The sequence below is a fragment of the Amia ocellicauda genome, chromosome 2, assembly GCF_036373705.1.
Source record: "Amia ocellicauda isolate fAmiCal2 chromosome 2, fAmiCal2.hap1, whole genome shotgun sequence".
In the NCBI taxonomy this organism is placed as follows: domain Eukaryota; kingdom Metazoa; phylum Chordata; class Actinopteri; order Amiiformes; family Amiidae; genus Amia; species Amia ocellicauda.
Genome location: NC_089851.1, coordinates 24,325,640 through 24,346,959, shown reverse-complemented (window position 1 = coordinate 24,346,959; position 21,320 = coordinate 24,325,640). Strand labels below are relative to the sequence as shown.

General features: G+C 36.7%; 1 protein-coding gene across 3 annotated transcripts in view; it reads left to right on the top strand.

Annotated features, from left to right (window-relative positions):
- LOC136767682 (polyamine-modulated factor 1-binding protein 1) overlaps nt 1-21,320 on the top strand; it is a 115,414-nt gene that overhangs the window by 77,501 nt on the left and 16,593 nt on the right. For all 3 annotated transcript variants that reach the window (XM_066721647.1, XM_066721640.1, XM_066721631.1), the window contains 2 exons: nt 13,296-13,389; nt 14,367-14,437. In XM_066721647.1, coding sequence (XP_066577744.1) covers nt 13,296-13,389; nt 14,367-14,437 — 165 coding nt within the window. The remainder of the gene's footprint in view (nt 1-13,295; nt 13,390-14,366; nt 14,438-21,320) is intronic.

The following is a 21,320-nucleotide window of genomic DNA, read 5'->3' as shown; positions in this document are numbered from 1 at the left end:
CAATTGGTTGCACTTGAGCTTATTTGGAGTGTCATAGCAAAGGGGTGAATAGTTATCTAATGAAGACTTCTCAGGTTTTTATTTTTAATTGATTTATTGTGTCACACACCTCCATCCCATCTTTTCCCACATTGAAAGTGTGGAGTAGGTTGTGTAAATCAAAGGAGTCAGTGTTTCAGGTTGTAACAACAAAATGTGAAAAGGTCCAAGGGGGTTGAATACTTCCTATAGGCACTGTATGGTATTGAATTAGGCTTTTAACACACAATAGAATAGTAGCTGTCAAATCTGCTTGAAAGAACATAGGTGGTGATCTCACTGTAGATTGGAGAGGTATTAAACACTGCGAAAGAAGGATCTGCCCGCTCTTGACCACATTTTAGGGTCTGTTTACTTTCAGTTGATAACCTTGGCAACCACACTACTAAAGGATATTTTAGAAATGGAGATACATATTTTTTTCTGTCTTCCCCTAGCATTATTTGTTACCTCTGTCCTTGGTATTATTTTGATACAATGGTCAAAATGGAAACATTTAGTTGCTTGATAATCATCCATTTTAAACAACAAATAAATACATGTACACTACCGGTCAGAAGTTTTTATTGAAATGTACACAGTTTAATGTCTCAATGTACTCTGAAATGAAATCATAGCATAAATAAACAATTGGAGATAAAAAAGAAATCACGGAATTGTTTTGTTTAACAAAATGTAACCCGTTTAAGCTGACAAACCCCTCTGCTACCCTTAAAAGGGCACCAAATCCATGTGCTTCTCTTTAATCCCATGTGTACTCTTCACTGTTGTGTTTGGTATCCCATGAAAGCTGAGACTCTCAGCTTTCTAACGATGTGAAGCATTCTCTGATGTGAATAATGTGGTGTTAATTCCCCTGCCTGCATTTACGCCACCCCTCCTTGGATACTTGGTCTTAGTAGGAATACAAAATCTCAGACATTATTGACAATTATGACATATTCTGGAACTAGTCTACTGATCAAAACAAGACCATCCACGTTTTGGTAGAAGCAACACACACCCATAGAGAGCTCAAAATGTCAAGATGGAAAACTCTGTTTACAGTGTACTAATACACAATGATTTTACTTCTCTGTGTTTGATAGAACATCAAATAATATAAAGAAATCCGATCGACACTGAGTGAGAATGAGACCCCCCCCCCGGAGCAGACTGCACATTGAGAATGAAACACACTGATAGGCAAGAGAATAAGCTTTCAAACGATGTGCGCATTGTAGGAATACAGTGTAACTTCTATGCCCAGGAGCTGTGTTACACTGACAAATATTGCTTAAGAGGGTGTAGTAACACAGTATATAACTCTGAAATGTACATTATTTTCACTTTTTTTTTTTACCTCTGGCAGTTTACCGCTTAGCTTTGAACCATTTCAGGTTATTCACTGGACTTGAACTGCTTAAATTTCAATAAATACTGGAAAAATGGGGGCATTCTTAAACTTTTGACCAGAAGTGTACATAAAGTGAGATGTAGGTGTTGTTATGATCCTGGTACATATCCTTGGCTTGATGTTAATATAATAAGCATTGCGTAGGTTTTATATATCTGGTACCAGTACAATGTATGTGGTAAAACACTATAGTGTGAAATGTTAAGGTCCTGTCACCCACTTTCATGAAGAAGGCATCTTAGACTGGGCAAATCCAAATCCAACTTTTTGAAGGTCCAGAGCACACAGGCAATTTACTAAATGGTGGTATTAAGAGTGTGATTCCTGTAATATACGATTCTCATAAAGGTGTCATGGTTCCTGATTCTAAAGAGTAAATCATGTGGAAAGAAGTAATTACTGTAATACTGTGGTATTCTAAAATGTATTTTCAGATCTTTAAAATCATTCTTTAGAGGCTACAGTTGGAAGGTAAACGTGTTTCTCAAATCGTTTTATTCTGGTGAGTCTTATTTGCAAAGGCGAATCAGAAATGCTGTCTTTGAAAAGGTGTAATTATGAGAAACATGTATTTAAGGTGTGCAGCTATATCCAGGGGCTCTCCTACCATTTATATATCTCACAAAAATGCTAATTCGTCCTTAGAAACTTATATTAGAGGTTATGAGGCAAAGCGTATTCTCACGGCTGCCATGTTTTTTTTTTTTTTTTACTTTGTCAAACTGTTATCAGAATTAAATACTGTTGTTGTCTGATAGTCTTTTAGAATTTTTAGTAGCCGTTCCTCACTAAGTAACAGTATTTATAAAGCTTTTAGGCCCACTAGTCTTTAACTGAAATACATGTTGGTTCAGTTATTGTTGTTTTGTTTTTTTAATTATATGTACCTTTACTATCTCCAATGGGAGGGAATTGTAATTGTAATTTTTTTTAAATATGTGAATTTCGTAAAGTTTCTGTAGCTGATCCATTTTCTCTGTAATCTTTTGGTACTGATAAGTTTAATTATCAGAAATATGTCAATTAAATTATATATTGGACATTTGTTTTATTAATCTGATTATTAACTGATCATATGGTCAAATAATTGTTACTGGGTTACATCTGTTCACATTTGTATGGCTTCCTCATTTTATATTTATCTTTATTTTTGATAAAAACTACATTTTTTTTTTTATTACTAATATCATTGTTTTTGTTGTTGTGAAAAAGATAAATAATTAAATTCTAATGGGCAGTCATTGCCTAATCATCTGTGCTGTTTTAGCAGCTATTCACTCCTCTGTAGATTTCATGCTGTGCCTGGGTGTCATTCACGGTGCTTTGCATGATGAAGAAATCCCACACAAAGTAATGTAAAACATGATCACTTTATCTGGGGCTGATTTAAGACAAGAAATTGTCCACTTTTCCTTCAGTTTCGAGCAAGGAAAAATCACTCTGGCAGAGACCCAAAAGATAATTATACCCTTGAGACCAGAATGTGTGCTCAGCCTGACAATCACATCTGCCCTGTTAGTTTTTTAAAGAATACCATTCCACATTACATCCCAAATTACAAGTGCAGGAACAAAATTAAAATCCAAAAATATACCTTTTGAAGAAAATTAGTTGCACTTGTCTTTTTTCAAGAAAGGACGATATGATGTTACAAGCACTATCATTATAAAAAGGGTGATTTTTAAAAAGTTTATCTGCAAAGTTTATACTCCAGCTCATGTTATATAAGCCAGTTGGCAGTAATAGTTGTTTATTTGTTTGTTTCTTTTGTTCATTATTCATCATTCACATGCAACTCCGGTTTGGCATTAATGAATGCTGAATTAAATATGCTTATATTTTTACTCAGATGCCAGTGATATTAAAATATAATCCATCTGTCTATGTGCCTGTGTATCTCTGCCGTAATGTTCAAATGCTTGTCTGTGGCAATGTAGCTATGCCTCATACACTTTTAACAAATAATTTCATATATTCATTTTTTGTATTCAGTCCAACCTTCAGTCAGTGCTTGTGGCTTATGTTTCTACATATTGGATTTAAAGTACCTTGGTGATGAGTACAGGTAGATTTAGGCAAAACATGTGTGTAAATTAAATCCCAAAATGGAATTATAACTGAGCTAAATGAGTAAAGTGCTGGAAAACGTATCTACATGTGACTTAACAAATTATCAACATTCACTCACCATCCTAGAAAATAGGGGTCCTTTTTTTCTTCAATATCTGTTAGTTTTCATACAAACCACAGATTGATGCCCCATTGAGCAGATCAGTGTTTGCAAGAATACCTGGCCATATTTTCTTTTTTAATTTAGTGAATGCCCAAGATGCTTAGTGGGTGCCGTGTCCAGGGAAACACTGGCATATTCTAAGGTTGAAGACTGGTCAGTAACCCCAGCCATATGAGCATATGTATTGTAATCTTGGAAGGTTAAGTTGAGGAAAGTCTGAGGACTTCTACCATATACTTAGTATAATTTTTTAATGCTCCATCAGACACTTCCACAAGCAAGCAATTTCAGCCACAGGCTTGACTTACATGGCTGTCTTGATTAGTGGTGCTAACTCTCCATTAACTAGTACGAGGACGATCCCTAGTACTGCTTCACTGCTGATGAAGCTCATACAGTAACAGATGTGTGATTCTGCGTAATCTTATTCCAAACTCTTGTGCCAATAATCTGACAGTTAGCATCCCTGCTGCCCTTTGTTTTATCCCTGGAGTCAGTTTTGATATTCTTTCAGTTTGTACATTCTTTCAGTCTCCCGAATCACCAAAAACTTATATATTCACATGGCTTCTGGCATGGGCAGCATTAAACTCTCCTATGCATGTTAAAAAGGTGTCTGCTCACTCATGTAAGTGTCTACATGTAGACATGGAAGAATAATCCATTATCATATGGATTCATGCCTGCAACCAATACAGCAATTGTTTTGTATATTTAAGATACACATTTTATATAGGTATGTGTTTAGAATTCAATATATTATTCTGAATCTCTTCCCCTCCACTGACAAAACTGCATACATAATAAATAATTGCATACATTGTAGGACCATACTCTCCCTAGACTCCCTGTACACTCTCTCTCTCTCTCTCTCTCTCTCTCTCTCTCTCTCTCATATACATATATATATATATACAGTACTGTGCAAAAGTTTTAGGCAGGTGTGAATACATGCTGTAAAGTAAGAATGCTTTCAAAAATAGACGTTAATAGATTATATTTATCAATTAACTAAATGCAAAGTCAGTGAACAAAAGACAAATCTACATCAAATCAATATTTGGTGTGACCACCCTTTGCCTTCAAAACAGCATCAATTCTTCTAGGTACACTTGCACACAGTTTTTGAAGGAACTCGGCAGGTAGGTCAGCCCAAACATCTTGGAGAACTAACCACAGTTCTTCTGTGGATTTAGGCAGCCTCAGTTGCTTCTCTCTCTTCACGTAATCCCAGACAGACTCGATGATGTTGAGATCAGGGCTCTGTGGGGGCCATACCATCACTTCCAGGACTCCTTGTTCTTCTTTACGCTGAAGATAGTTCTTAATGACTGTCGCTGTATGTTTGGGGTTGTTTTCAGGCTGCAGAATAAATTTGGGGCCAATCAGATGCCTCCCTGATGGTACTGCATGATGTATAAGTATCTGCCTGTACTTCTCAGCATTGAGGATACCATTAATTCTGACCAAATCTCCAACTCATTTGCAGAAATGCAGCCGCAAACTTGCAAGGAACCTCCACCATGTTTCACTGTTGCCTGCAGACACTCATTCGTGTACCGCTCTCCAGCCCTTCAGCGAAAAAACTGCCTTCTGCTACAGCACATCTGGAAACCCCTGTCCGTCTTGAAATGTCTGCCTGGGAGAGGCCTTGCTGATGCAGTATAACTACCTTGTGTCTTGTTGCTGTGCTCAGTCTTGCCATGGTGTATGACTTTTGACAGTAAACTTTCATCAGCAGCCTCACCTTGTTAGCTGAGTTTGGCTCATCCTCACCCAGTTTTATTCCTACTACACAGCTGTTTCTGTCTCAGTTAATGATTGTGTTTCAACCTACATATTGAATTGATGATCATTAGCACCTGTTTGGTATAATTGTTTAATCACACACCTGACTATATGCCTACAAAATCCCTGACTGTGTGCAAGTGTACCTAGAAGGATTGATGCTGTTTTGCAGGCAAAGGGTGGTCACACCCATATATGGATTTGATTTAGATTTTTCTTCTGTTCACTCACTTTGCATTTAGTTAATTGATAAATATAATCTATTAACTTGTCTATTTTTTAAACCATTCTTACTTTACAGCATTTTTTCACACCTGCCTAAAACGTTTGCACAGTACTGTATATACAGTGCATCTGGAAAGTATTAACAGCGCTTCACTTTTTCCACATTTTGTTATGTTACAGCCTTATTCCAAAATTGATTAAATTCATTATTTTCCTCAAAATTCTACAAACAATACCCCATAATGACAACGTGAAAGAAGTTTGTTTGAAATCTTTGCAAATTTATTAAAAATAAAAAACAAATAAAGCACATGTACATAAGTATTCACAGCCTTTGCTCAATACTTTGTTGAAGCACCTTTGGCACCAATTACAGCCTCAAGTCTTTTTGAGTATGATGCTACAAGCTTGGCACACCTATTTTTGGGCAGTTTCTCCCATTCTTCTTTGCAGGACCTCTCAAGCTCCATCAGGTTGGATGGGGAGCGTCGGTGCACAGGCATTTTCAGATCTCTCCAGAGATGTTCAACCGGGTTCAAGTCTGGGCTCTGGCTGGGCCACTCAAGGACATTCACAGAGCTGTCCTGTAGCCACTCCTTTGTTATCTTGGCTGTGTGCTTAGGGTCGTTGTCCTGTTGGAAGATGAACATTCACCCCAGTCTGAGGTCCAGAGCGCTCTGGAGCAGGTTTTCATCAAGGATGTCTCTGTACATTGCTGCATTCATCTTTCCCTCGATCCTGACTAGTCTCCCAGTTCCTGCCGCTGAAAAACATCCCCACAGCATGATGCTGCCACCACCATGCTTCACTGTAGGGATGGTATTAGGAGTGTCTGGTTTCCTCCAGACATGAGTTCAATCTTTGTTTCATCAGACCAGAGAATTTTGTTTCTCATGGTCTGAGAGTCCTTCAGGTGCCTTTTGGCAAACTCCAGGCGGGCTGTCATGTGCCTTTTACTGAGGAGTGGCTTCCGTCTGGCCATTCTACCATATAGGCCTGATTGGTAGAGTGCTGCAGAGATGGTTGTTCTTCTGGAAGGTTCTCCTCTCTCCACAGAGAAACGCTGGAGCTCTGTCAGAGTGACCATCGGGTTCTTGGTCACCTCCCTGACTAAGGCCCTTCTCCCCCGATCGCTCAGTTTGGCCAGGTAGTTCCAAACTTCTTCCATTTACGGATGATGGAGGCCAATGTGCTCATTGGGACCTTCAATGCTGCAGACATTTTTCTGTACCCTTCCCCAGATCTGTGCCTCGATACAATCCTGTCTCGGGGGTCTACAGACAATTCCTTGGACTTCATGGCTTGGTTTGTGCTCTGACATGCACTGTTAACTGTGGGACCTTATTTAGACAGGTGTGTGCCTTTCCAAATCATGTCCATTTGTAGTAAGGAATCATGCAGAATCATGAAGTCGAGGAAACTACCCAAAGAGGAAGAAGCCTCGGCGAATGCATTTTATATGAAGCCGCCTATTGGCTACTGTATGCTGTGAGTCAAGCAGCCCTTCTCTATGACGCACAGTAGAAAAGCCTCTTTTTGCCATTCATCCTATGAGATCCTCTCTTCAGACCCATGACACAAAAAGCATTTTCTAAAAGCATTCTAAAATACTGTTTAAAAACAAATCTTGCATATTCAATCGCTTGAACTTTGCGAGACCATAATCATTGCAAGAGCATTCTGACTACGTTTTAATTGACACACCGATCTCGCCTGGCTTTACATTCAGGTCGCCAGTTGAGGCCATGCTACACTGCTCTCTATGGGCTACAGCATCCAAGCCAGCACAGTTCTACCGGCGCATCTATCCTCCAGCCCAGCCTCGGACGCAAGCGTGTTGTCCATGATTGCATTCACCACCTCCCCATCCCCCAGGATGACTTGCGGAATTGCATTTTGCATGGCACCCTGCCTTGTGCCACCCCACTCCAGGGCCACCTCGACCATAGTCAGTCTAGTGCCAGGGTGCGTTACAGGTCTGGGATTCCTGCATCATTGTCTCCTCCACGACCCGCACCCCAGCCCTGAAGGACCCATTATACTGTGAGACAATTTGAAATCTCAGCTTCACAAGTGCCCCCTCTAGTACAGCACAAGGGATTATATTCCCCCTACTTCCTGGTGCACAAGAAGAGGTCTGTTTCCACCCCATCTTGGATCTGAGACAGCTGAATTGCCACATCAACGTGTTCTGCTTCAAGAATCCATTGCCTAAGTTATTCAGCCCGGGGACCTGTTTCATCACAGTAGACCTGAAGGACATGTATTTTCATGTCCCCATTGTGCCAGCGTACAGGACTTTCTTCTGCTTTGCCTTCAAAGGCAAGACATACGAGTAAGCTGTCCTTCCTTTCTGCCTGTCTCTAGCTCCTCTCACTTTTACCAAGTGAGTGGATGGCATGTTCACCTCTTACCTAAACGACTGGATGGTGTGTTCACACTTCAGGGAACAGGCCCACACCCACACGGCTCTAGTCCTCGAGCGCCTCCTTGAATTAGGTCTGTGGGTCAGTGGAGTGAATAGCAGATGTGGTTCCTCGGCCAGACTCAATCACAATCTGCTCTGGCACAGACCCGGCTCTGCTCCAACAGCTTTTATCACAAAGTTGCAGTACTGTTACCACTGTCAGTCTGTCCTGATATGGTGTCTGAACAAAGGTCATTATCCTGTCATCTGCTTTATAGCGGTCGGTGATCTGTACAGCCTTACAATGCAGGCGTGTGTCCCATGTTAATTTTGTTGATGAAACAATGTTAGTCTTTTTAGTTAACAAAGATATAAAAACTGACTAAAATCATCCAAGATGGCGACAACGATGACTAAATGTTTTTGCATTTTTGTTTGCAAAAATATAACGAAACTAAATCAGCAGTTTGCCTAAAACTCAGAACTCATTGTTTGCGCTTTTACCACCTGCATGTCTGTCAAGCAGCAGAGTCCCAGGCAGCGTGACTGTTGCTTCCATGTAGTGCATGTTTATAAGTGTCTGAACACAACTGGAATCTACACACACAGTGCACGGGCTCGTGAAGGAGGAGCTGGAAAAGTTAAGTAGAATCAATAGAGTTTTGAGAGTGCGATCATTTCCTCCAAAATAAATACATGTTCCATAAAAGCTAGTTATGTTATCTATAATGTAACTGTTATCATCATTAGATATTATGTGCAACTTTTTTTTTTTTTTTTTTTTTTTGGCGTGGCTAGGCTACCGAGCACGGTCAATTCAACTGGTTAGTTATCTAAATTCAGTACTTGGAAGAAAAATCTGCAGTCTGGCAGTACTTCAGATACGATCAGAAAATGAAGAAAACATTAACTGAAGGAAATGAAACCGAATGTGGCTACAATATTTAAAAATACAGCGAATTTGAAGTGACACTGCAAGGTTGATGAAGAGTGGTGTGGGAGAACAGGGTTCAAGACCCCCGCACTCGGCTGGGCCCAGAATCCCCCAAAGTGTTACAGTAGCATGACTAAAATGTGACTAAAACTAAAGTAATTTTAGTTGACTGAAACAAAGATTTTAGTAAATTAAATGTCTATATTTCATAGATATTTTAGTCGACGTGATTAAGACTGACTAAATTGAAAGAGTCTATTCAAATTTACACTACCAGTCAAAAGTTTTAGAACATCCTAATTTAAGCAGTTCAAATCCATTGAATAACATTAAATGGTACAAAGGTAAGGTTAAAAAAAGTTTAGGTTAACAAAAACTGAAAAACAATGTACATTTCAGAGTTATATACAGTTACTACACCCTCTTAAGCATTATTTGGCAGTGTTACGTGCTTCTCCTCTGCATATAAGTTACACTGTATTCCTACAATGCACACATTTCATTCTCAAACGCATCCGATTTACAGTTTCCTTTCATTCAGACGCAGTCTGCTCCGGGGTTGGGTGGGGTTGGGAGTCTCATTCAGATGGTCACAGATCACTCGGTTTTGAATAGGCTTGAACAACCTAACAATTAATCCAGTATACACTCACCTAAAGGATTATTAGGAACACCATACTAATACTGTGTTTGACCCCCTTTCGCCTTCAGAACTGCCTTAATTCTACGTGGCATTGATTCAACAAGGTGCTGAAAGCATTCTTTAGAAATGTTGGCCCATATTGATAGGATAGCATCTTGCAGTTGATGGAGATTTGTGGGATGCACATCCAGGGCACGAAGCTCCCGTTCCACCACATCCCAAAGATGCTCTATTGGGTTGAGATCTGGTGACTGTGGGGGCCAGTTTAGTATAGTGAACTCATTGTCATGTTCAAGAAACCAATTTGAAATGATTCGATCTTTGTGACATGGTGCATTATCCTGCTGGAAGTAGCCATCAGAGGATGGGTACATGGTGGTCATAAAGGGATGGACATGGTCAGAAACAATGCTTAGGTAGGCCGTGGCATTTAAACAATGCCCAATTGGCACTAAGGGGCCTAAAGTGTGCCAAGAAAACATCCCCCACACCATTACACCACCACCACCAGTCTGCACAGTGGTAACAAGGCATGATGGATCCATGTTCTCATTCTGTTTACACCAAATTCTGACTCTACCATCTGAATGTCTCAACAGAAATCGAGACTCATCAGACCAGGCAACATTTTTCCAGTCTTCAACTGTCCAATTTTGGTGAGCTTGTGCAAATTGTAGCCTCTTTTTCCTATTTGTAGTGGAGATGAGTGGTACCCGGTGGGGTCTTCTGCTGTTGTAGCCCATCCGCCTCAAGGTTGTACGTGTTGTGGCTTCACAAATGCTTTGCTGCATACCTCGGTTGTAACGAGTGGTTATTTCAGTCAAAGTTGCTCTTCTATCAGCTTGAATCAGTCGGCCCATTCTCCTCTGACCTCTAGCATCAACAAGGCATTTTCGCCCACAGGACTGCCGCATACTGGATGTTTTTCCCTTTTCACACCATTCTTTGTAAACCCTAGAAATGGTTGTGCGTGAAAATCCCAGTAAGTGAGCAGATTGTGAAATACTCAGACCGGCCCATCTGGCACCAACAACCATGCCACGCTCAAAATTGCTTAAATCACCTTTCTTTCCCATTCAGACATTCAGTTTGGAGTTCAGGAGATATGTGATGTTCTATCAAACACAGAGAAGTTCAGATCCAATTCTGTAAAGTCATTGTGTATTAGTACACTGTAAACAGAGTGTTCCATCTTGACATTTTGAGCTCTCTATGTGTGTGTGTTGCTTCTACCAAAACGTGGACTGTCTGGTTCCAGAATATGTCTTAATTGTCATTGTTTTCTGAGATTTTGTATTCCTACTCAGACCAAGTATCCCCCACCCCCCCATTAAATTATTTTTAAATTTGGATATCACCATAATTAATAAGTGTGAGAGGTTTGTTACGTTAAGGGCTCACAATATTAACAGAGCAGTAGTTGCAGAACTGTACCTTTTATGAATGGCATAGTTGATATTTACCTGGTATTTTGGTAAGTGTAACAACAAACATCTTTAACTATATGAATAGCCTCTTTAAATGTGGTGGTATATAAATAAACAAACCATTGGTTATTGTTGATTTAGTTTAGTTTTAATCTTTCTACTGCAATTCCTAACCAAAAATTAAACCAATTGAGTGTACGGTCTGTTTTTTTTGTTTGTTTTTTTTAACCTTGCTACATATGCATTTTAAAGTTGAGGTCTTCAATGGCACAGCATCTTCTATTTGCAGTAAATGTTGAACCCACAGATAAAATGTAAAGCAGTCAACTCGTCTGTTAGTACAATAGCAGTGTAGTACTATAGTGTTAAACACTCAGTACCTATAACTATATATGAAACGCTCTGAATGTTTACATGAAAGTTTAGACAGATCATTACTGCTTGAATTGTTTATAAAATGACTTGTAGTTTTCTTTCTAAATAAAACAGCACTATGCTAATGTCTTTGCCTACTAAGTAGGTCATATTTATTCTGAGAAGTAATACTTTATAATCAAACAGTAAGGAAATCTGGAATTCAACATTCTGAATCAACAGGGGCAAATGACAACCGCACCTGATGGCTTATATATTTTATTTTACAGCTGTGACATATTCTGTGCATCACACACAGTGATCAAAGATGTCTCCAGAGCATCTCTGTCAGGGAATGTGTCCCTCTACTTCTTACGCATTTCCAAATGAGAAAATGATCTGCAATCATGCTGAGCTTGTCATTGTTTTCGATTTGATGATTCTGATTCTGATAATACACAAATGTATTTGGAGTATTGATGTTTTATTAAAAGTGTCATGAGTTCACGGAGTCAAGAATTTCTGAAAAACAAGCACAGTTCGACAGTACGCACTGTTTTCATTAATGGAGCAGACCGCAGATGGGCTGTCACTTCAAATGCTGTACAAAAATAAAATGTTTTTTGTGCTCATATAAAACCTTTGTGTTATGGGCAGGCATGTTATTTGTAAGAATTTAACAGATAATTGGTAATTTACAACGACTATGTATTTTTACACCCCCCCCCTCCCCATCCCCTCTCCCCCCAAAAAGAACAACAACAAAAAAGCTTGTATTGGCTTTGGAAGTCTAAATGTAAATTTAAAAATCTTTTATCTGCATCTAATGAATTAGAAGGTAGGTACTTTAGAAAATGCCCTCTTCAGGAGTGGTTTTGATTCTCAATTAATGTGATTCAGTGCTCATTCAGTGAGATGGATTTAATCCACGCTGCACTAAATGTGAAGACAGATACAGATATTTTATATGTTAAGGATGAAAAATACTAAGCAAATAAAATAGCCCCATCCCACATGGAAGCTCAGATTTGTCCTTATGTTATGATTATTTATACAATGTTAATGATTATTTGGTTATTTTGTGTTATTTTGTTTTGTTTGACTATTTAAGGAAAATCATGACTTGAAAAACAATATAATGGTTGTTTCTGTAATAATAACAGTAATACACATTTATTATAACAATAGGTATTATTATTATTATTATTATTATTATTATTATTATTATTGCAACAGTTCCAGTATTATTTGTTGGTGTATATGAATAAAGTAGCTATCATTCCATAACCTATCAACTATAATCATACAATAATATGAATCATACTTTAGGGCCTAATTAAATGAAGATAACAGACACAAAGTCTGCCACATTATAGACATATATTGAAATGGTATCAGGAGACTTAATTTATTACATTTATTTTATTTTACAAAAGAAAAATATAAATGCACTTTGTTTTAATTTTCTATTAGAGTGGATCTTCTTTGAAAGGCGGAAATATAAAATGAATCCAGACTTCTTTATGGCTAGATGTGTGTTTAATTCATACACTGATGGATGTTTAATGAACTGGCATTTGTTTTCTAAGTGAAACTGTTCTTTAAAGGTTCATGACTCTGCTGATTCACAACTCATTATGATGAGAGTGAACTATTCCTCAGTGGATCATGAACAGCTGTTATTAGTGGTATTATAGACTGACAGAAAATCTACAGTATTATAATAAAAGCACTTTTATACATTTTTAAAGGCACATACTTCCAAAAGTTGAATTATCGTCTCTATCTAAGACTTGATCTGTGTAAAGATTTTGTTAAAAATGTGCGTTGTATTTTGTTTCCTTTTCAGCCACTTGCAAGAAACCAAAGAGGCAATGGAGAGAGAAATTAAGAAACTGAAAGCAAATATTGAAGAACATAAAACTGAAATTGAACAGCTAAAGGTAAACTATGTTAAATTATAAAAACATCATCATCAAATATAATTATTTGTTCAATCAAATAATTGAATGGAGGTAGCCTAGAAGGTTGGGACATGGTGCTACATGTGCCTTGAATTTGAATTTAAATAATCCAGCCCATGCCTTTCACAGATAATAATTTGGATTGATATCATTAAAAAAAAAGAAACTTTCTTGAAGTGATTTAAACAGTAATGAAAAACAGAATCACTAGAATACATATTCAAGCCTCCTTCGAAACCTTTGTCAAACATACCTGTGTGAACTCTACTGTGGGAATACTGGTTTTCTAAATGGGTTAAAATCAGTGTAGGCAGAAATGTTTCAATAAGATGCTTCAGAGTAAGCTTTGGATGATTCAGGGACTGACATAGAGAGAATTGGAAAAATACTCCTCCATCATAATCTCACCAGGGTAGGAGATTGAATAATTAAGTTGGATTGTTTTGTGAAAGGAACAAAATACTAAAACGTAAGATGAGGCTTGTGTTAAATTCTTTCCCTCCTTCGATAATTGAAAGTAACAGAACTTTTATCCTCAGCTAGTCTGGGTGGGATATCGTAGGTTGGCAGGTTAATCAACATATCTAATTTCTACAGATGTAAAACTGATTCCCAGACAAACAAACAAAATAATAAAAGGGAGTAAAAATGTAAAAACCATAAAATCTGATGTGAATAAATACAACTTTATTACTTACATTTTGAATTTATGATCATAATTAAATATTCACTTGAGTTTAAAATCAACTGAAAATGATCGTAATCAGAGCGGATTAAGTCTCAAGGTTTAAAGAGACAGAATCATACTTCCAAATCATTCTTTGCGGTCATCTTTCATGCCATAATGACTGCTCTACTCAGAACCTGATTGGCCTGGGATTCATGAGCTTTGTAATGTACTTCATCACTGTTAATGTACTGAAAGTTAATGAACTTCTATTTTCTCCCCTGCTCAGGCAATCCAGAGTTACTCTACTAATCAGCAAGTACTTCTTAATCAGTTTAGAGGTCGTCTAGAGGTGGACAAGTGAGTATTTGACAGTATTCCTGTGTGATCAAATGCACTTTCTGTATTGAGACAAAAAGGACAAGACACAAAAACCCTAACAATATTTGTAAACTGTAGTTAAAAATTATGTTGGGAAAATATATTTTTTTTTTTTCTTTAGTTTTGTTTTAAAGCTACTTGCATGTCTCCACTATGATTATTAAATCATTGCATTAATATTTCATCAGATTTGAACCGGTAACTAGATACACTATACTGAGGGCAAATTTACCCTTCATCAAACTTATGAAGGCAATATGAAGAATTATGACCCACTGCAATAGAGGTAATTTTAATATAGACGAGACTGGTCTAGGTTTTACAGTGAGGTTGGTAGATTATCTAGGAGAACTACCATTTCAATAATCTTGGTGACTGCACTGCAGTGAATACCTGGTTACTATATTGCAAATTAAAATCACTATAAATGTCACCCCATATGAAATAGAAAGTCAGCAGCTACCTGATATGATTTAAGTGATTGTGTCTTCAGTTGACAGACATGAAAATTAGGCATATGTTGTTTTGTTATTTGTTTTGTTTTAGGTTTGCAGAAGCCACATATTTTAATTATTTTATTTTAAGTCTGCTACTCCAGGAAATACAAATTACACACCAATTAGTGCTTTACAATTTAAAATAATTGTTCAATTTGTTGTGCACTGTTTACAAATATAGAGAAAATGTTTTATGTGTGGCAAATCACCTGATTCACATGTCATGTGGCCTCTGAACAACAGGGAAGACTCAGCTTCTTGTTTTCAACTCTATACTTAATACACACAAGACAACATCAAGGCCAGAGACAGTACCTGCATAACATATACCGATTATCCGTGGGAGTCAGGGCCCTCAAGGCCAGTATCAGTGACAATATCTGGGTTGTACTGCAAGCATTTTTGAAGCATCCCGATTCAGACACTCATGTTTGTGTATTTCTTAACATAAAACTGAGCCTCAGAATATTAATATATAATACAGAATACTAAATCATAAGAATTAGTTCAACATGAAAAAAACTATGTTTTCTAAGTAATTTCTGCAACTAGTATTGAAAAAACAAAGCTATTATAGCAATACAATCTGTTAGTAAATCTCCTTTTCATAGAAAATATTATATCCATATATCGTTTCATTTAAAACTTTTATTTCCCTCAAAATAAGCACATCAGGAAATGTATTTAACACATTTTAGCAAAGCAAATGTTCCGAGGGCAAAAATATGTAAAGTACTTCCTACAGCTAAATGAAAAAGAAGCTACCTCTGGGTAGGACGTTAACTCATTATGAATTAATAAAGGAGGATTTGTCTTGTGGAATAATTAAACTACAAACTGATCTGTCTTGTGTTTAAGCCAATAGCTGTCATGAATGATTTCAAAAGTATAATGTTTTTATATTTTGGTCACAGAATAAGTCATTAAAGAACAAATGTAAATTATCTTTATTCTTTACTTTCCACCTGCCTGCAGCATTGACCCTAGCCAGCCTATTCTCCTGGTAATTTTATTTTTAGTATTTTTTTAGAGCTGTAATATGTACATTTCTAATGAAATATTAATTTTCATTTTCATGGTGATTTAATTTGTTTTTTTCTCCTTTTGGTTACAGATAAAGTTTAAAGATGTCAGTCATTGTAATGATAGTATTTAAAGACGACAGCAAGATGAATTACTTTTTTGTCTATTTTAATAATTGGAAAAGGCATATCTATATCTGTGGTTAGATTTTAATAAAACGAATGAAAACATGTACATTGAGATAAGGACATTTAATCAAGGCTTTTTTTATTTTATTTGTTTCATAGCTACATCAGCTATTTCAATTTTTGGTGTTAAGATTCTCCATTATGTTTAATTTATTAGCTGTAGCTGAATTTCAGGGCATAGTTAAATCTTTCAAAAACCACAAAAAGTAAAATATGTGTACATGAATATCACAGTATTATGGGCAGTGGTTTATTTTAAAGGGGGGTATCTAGCACATTATTCTTCCAAGATAAGATGGTAAGTACTAACTCTTAGTACTCATATGCTGACCTTATCAACTAAGGGCACGATTAAATACAGAATGTTTGCATGCTGGTACAGGTTACGAAAGAGTCGCAGCTCTGAATATTGCAGCGCCACTTCTGGCTGTATTCAGACTAAAATATCAGGAGCTCCGAATAGGGAGGAGACGAGCTTTTTTGGTGTGGTTTCCGAAATGGGCAGGTAGCGAGAGAGCCACTGCGTGCCAATCACATCAGTTGTTATTGTACGTAAAACAGAGGCCAGGAGCTGCAACATTCTCCGCGAGAGAACACAGATATAAATAAAAACATTTACCAACATGTGTTTACTATGAATATGTCAATGCATAATGGTCTATTTTGTATTTATGTTAAAGTTGGTAACAAAATGGTATAGGCCTAATATTATTATTATAATTAACACCACTAATAATAGCTCAAACAAATTAGCTAAACATTTGACATTTAGAAGAAACAATAAGGCATATATATATATATATATATATATATATATATATATATATTTTTGCTCAGACTTGGGGATGAGCTATTTTCCTAATATAGCCACTGATGTGACAGAATCCAATATTTAGAAGATCCAGTAGATGAGGAAATTAAAATGATAATCATACTCCTGATGACAGTGACAATAACTCTGATTTCCTGCTTTTTCACAGGAATTAGGGGGGTCAGGACTCCAAAACTTGTTGTGTTTTATATTTTTTATTTTTTTCATGGTAGTTAAATCCCTCTGATATATGTCCTGTTTTCCATGTGTGCATTACAGTACAACTCAAAAGAATTATGATTATTGTTATTTTCTTATCTTTTTAATGTGAATAAACTCATAATTTATTAGGAAAACTTGAAGTTATATAAGCAGCACTGGCTACTGTGAAAATAAAGGTTTCCCACAGTGAGTAACCCCACGGGATTAGAATAGTCCAAAGTTCAGTGCGGGTCAGCACCAATTTATCTTGGGAGGGCAGCACATACGAGGGACTTTCTCATGAAAGTGTTCCTGAAAATACACCCTTTTCCTTTCCTTTCCTTTCTCCTTATATGAGTATAAAAATATGAATATGTAATATCCATCTCATCATTATGTTCAGGAAGGAATGCATTTCCTATATATATATATATATATATATACACCCTAACATTAGTGCCGGAGTGGCTATTCCAAGAAGTAAAACATAATGTAGTATGTCAAAGCTCTCAGGTGAATTTTATCATGAAAATTGAAAGTATAGATTTAAGCAACATATGTAAGCTTTATTTCTGAGTTAATTAAATTAGACATTAGACATTGCTCAAGCCATTATGTATGCATACAGGAACATGATGTGGATGAGCATTATGTTTAACAAACCTTCCTATTTTATGTTTATTTTCTCATTCATGTTTTTTAGCAGATACCAAACAAACAACTTGAATCCCAAGATCCCCTCCATCTGTTACAAACAGAGTGAAACTAGATCCTTAGGCAACACAAGCTCATCACTTCAGATGGAATTACTACTTCTTCATAGTTATAAATTAGGTGCAATGATTTATTTGCAGATTATTCTTGTCCAATTCTGATTCATATGTATTTACTTACTTGCTTGGTTACTTATGTACTTGTTTATTTATTTATTTATATAGAGCACTTTAACACATAATGTATGTATCTGAACTAAGTGTATATGTCTGCATACTCAATCCATGAGGAACTGCATGAGAAAGGAGATTTTGTCCAGAAATGGGAAAACACTACTTTTTAGGAACATCTGTGAACCCATCTTGGTTGCCATTGCAGTGTCTGTGTTGATGGTCGTTAAGGCATTTACTCAAAGCATTGTTCTGTTTTTTCATTATATTTTTGTAGAAAATTGGCAAAAACACAGCGTCTATGGGTCCAGTTTATCACATGATGTGATTCATGACCCCTTGGATGGGAATGCATTGTGCACTCAGGTGTTTTCTGTTTTTACTAATGTTCTGTAATGCTTTGGACAGACAGCCCACAGTGGTTTAATGGACACAGTGCCAATCCAGCTTCCCTGCGTTTTGATCCAGAGATGGTGCTGACAGAGACTTGGACAAATTAAACCCAGCAAACAAAATTCACATAAAACAGACCTACAGTCTAGATATTAATTATGACAGATGACCATCTCAGCATTTAATTACCTACTTAAAGACCGGATATGAAAATGTGACAAGAAAAGAACAACACATTTTTAACAATGTCTTTAGGATTCTTCATTTATCCTTACTCTGCTGTGTATTTTATACCTTTAGTTTTTAGGAAATGTATTGTGTTGATTTCTGTACCTCCTAAGCTTTGAAATTCCCATTCGGACAGTCTAGATGTTTGAGTGACAGTACATGGACCTTAGCATTACAAGAATCCTGCAATTCTCTATCTTGTTTATTTCCCCACGCATATATGTACTGTATTATGCCCCGTTTCCACTGGCGGATGTGTCCGGACGCGTCCAGGTTTTGAGGACAGTTAGCTATCTGCTGCCAGACGTGGCCGTAAGTGTCCGTCACCCCACTGAGGAAATCCTTCGCTTTCAGAAGCGGAGATGTGTGCCTGACTCGTAGACAGACAGGGAAGAGATCAGATATATTATGTCGGAAAATATAAGTGCCCTGTGGGATCACAAAGAAATTAGTTTTATTAGAAACATGGAGTGAAATCCACGTACAGAAACAATTACTGCTTATAGTTAATATCCGAGTGTATTAAAAACTTGCCGAACACGGATTTCACAGGACCAGTGCAGTGCCCTGACTAGTTAAAAATAAACTGAAAGATAATAATCGGATCGGTAGCAGCCGATTTTATTAATATTTTATGAATAACTGGGCAGTGTTTCAGGCTGTTGTCCTGTGGATGGTTTGCAGGTCTTTTGTATAACAGCCCCGTAGAGACAATCAATATGAAGGCGAACTAAAACATAAAGGACTGGTTTAATAAATGTGTCCATAAGTCCATAAACACCATGACTGAAACATGCACACTTCAGTTAAATTATAACCTGCTATATTGTAGCTGCTGTTACTGTATGATTAATCGTGAAATGTGTGTATTTTGTTTCAACTGTAACTTGCACTGGTTAAGGGCGTCTGCTAAGTAAATAAAAAATAATAGGTCAAAAAGTGTTGTTTGCAGTTACAAATCTGTAGTAAGAGTAATAAGTTAAGGGAGTCAAGTTGTACCATTTAAAATACATATCTACTAGCACATATCTTGATGATGATTACAATAATAATAAATAGCAAAAAAAATGTTTTATTGTTGCACATGGAAACATTTTCTTACGGTAACGTAATGCTTGTCTGAATATAATATTGTCTATACATGTTTAGCTCTTACTAATATCTCTTAACAGAAATGTGTATTTATTATGCTGTCTCTAGTCATGTAAACCATAAAGACACAAAAGTCCTTTCCACATCAGGCTCTTATCGCTCGTAGTGTTTTCTGCTCCTCCCACAACAGGGACAGACTTGCTACAGTGGCCTGGTTTTACAAAAAGCTCTGGGACGCCGGCACAGCATGGCATGGCACGGACACTTAAGCGAGTGGAACTGAGGCATTATACTGTAGCATGTTTTGGTAAATGCAGACATTTGTGAGCTTTTTGGAAACCTATTGTCTTGAACATTAATGTAGACATGAACAGTATAGTAATACATACAAGGTATAGTCATTCTACAAGGAAACAAATATGTATTAGGGGTGGTGAACTTTATATCCAAACACTTTACAGTTTTCACTGAGCAGAATGGCACAGTGACCAAAGTAAGATCAGAGTTCTGTCATTTTAAAGAGATTGTAAACTATAAAATTATGTATACAATATTGTTCTAACATAAGCCATCACTGAGATATGGCTGTTCGAAAATCATCCCTTGTTTGAAACACTATCATTGCCTGAATATGAAGCTGATTAGTATAATGTAATTGGTAAATAGAAAGAGGGAATTTCACACTTTGTGCTGATACCTGCATGAAACCGATTCACCAACACTGAGCTGGTGAAAACTTTGGAGTATTTTGATCGATTTTCTTCATTGCTTCAAGTTAATTAACAACCATGGGCTGCATTACAGTTTACAAACTGCTTTTGTTAAATATATTTGAATGATTATTCTTGAAATAAATACTTTCAGTTCTGTTTTGACATGTCAAAGTTCCTACAGCTTCGAAAACTTTCTAAATTAATTTTAGAAACTTTCAGCCCCCATTTTTTGCATTTATTGCAAATTATTCTTGCATGATTTATGATTCATTTTGCTGTCCTGGATCACAAAAATGTTTATTGTTGGACTATGATCAAATCTAGACTGTGGTGATATCTGAGTGAGGGCTCTACCACTTAATATGTATGTAATTATTTTCTTGTAAACGTCCCCCATTTACTTCTGTTTTCATGTCTTCTGTTTTCTCCATGAAATGAAGACAATAAGTGTTTTCAATTAATATTGCATTGCATAAGATAGACATGGGGGTTTTATATTTCGTAAACTTGCTTAATACATCTTGGCCTTAAAAAACAAATCTGACAAAATAATAATTTGTCTCTTTAAACATTTTGCTATCTTAGTAAATCGAACAAAGCTACAGCTTTAAAGCCCACTACAATGTGTGTGTGCTGATTCTTTTCCAGCAGAAAAATATGTTTTAAAGCAGAAAATGTACAGTTAGTGTTTTATTAGATGAAACTTCATATTATTAAGAAAATGTCTCTGGCTCACCTCTTGAAAATTCTGAACATTTGGCTTGGAACTGTTAAATTTAGTTTAAACATTTCTACTTGACTGCAGGATGAATTCATATTTTTTCATTAGTAT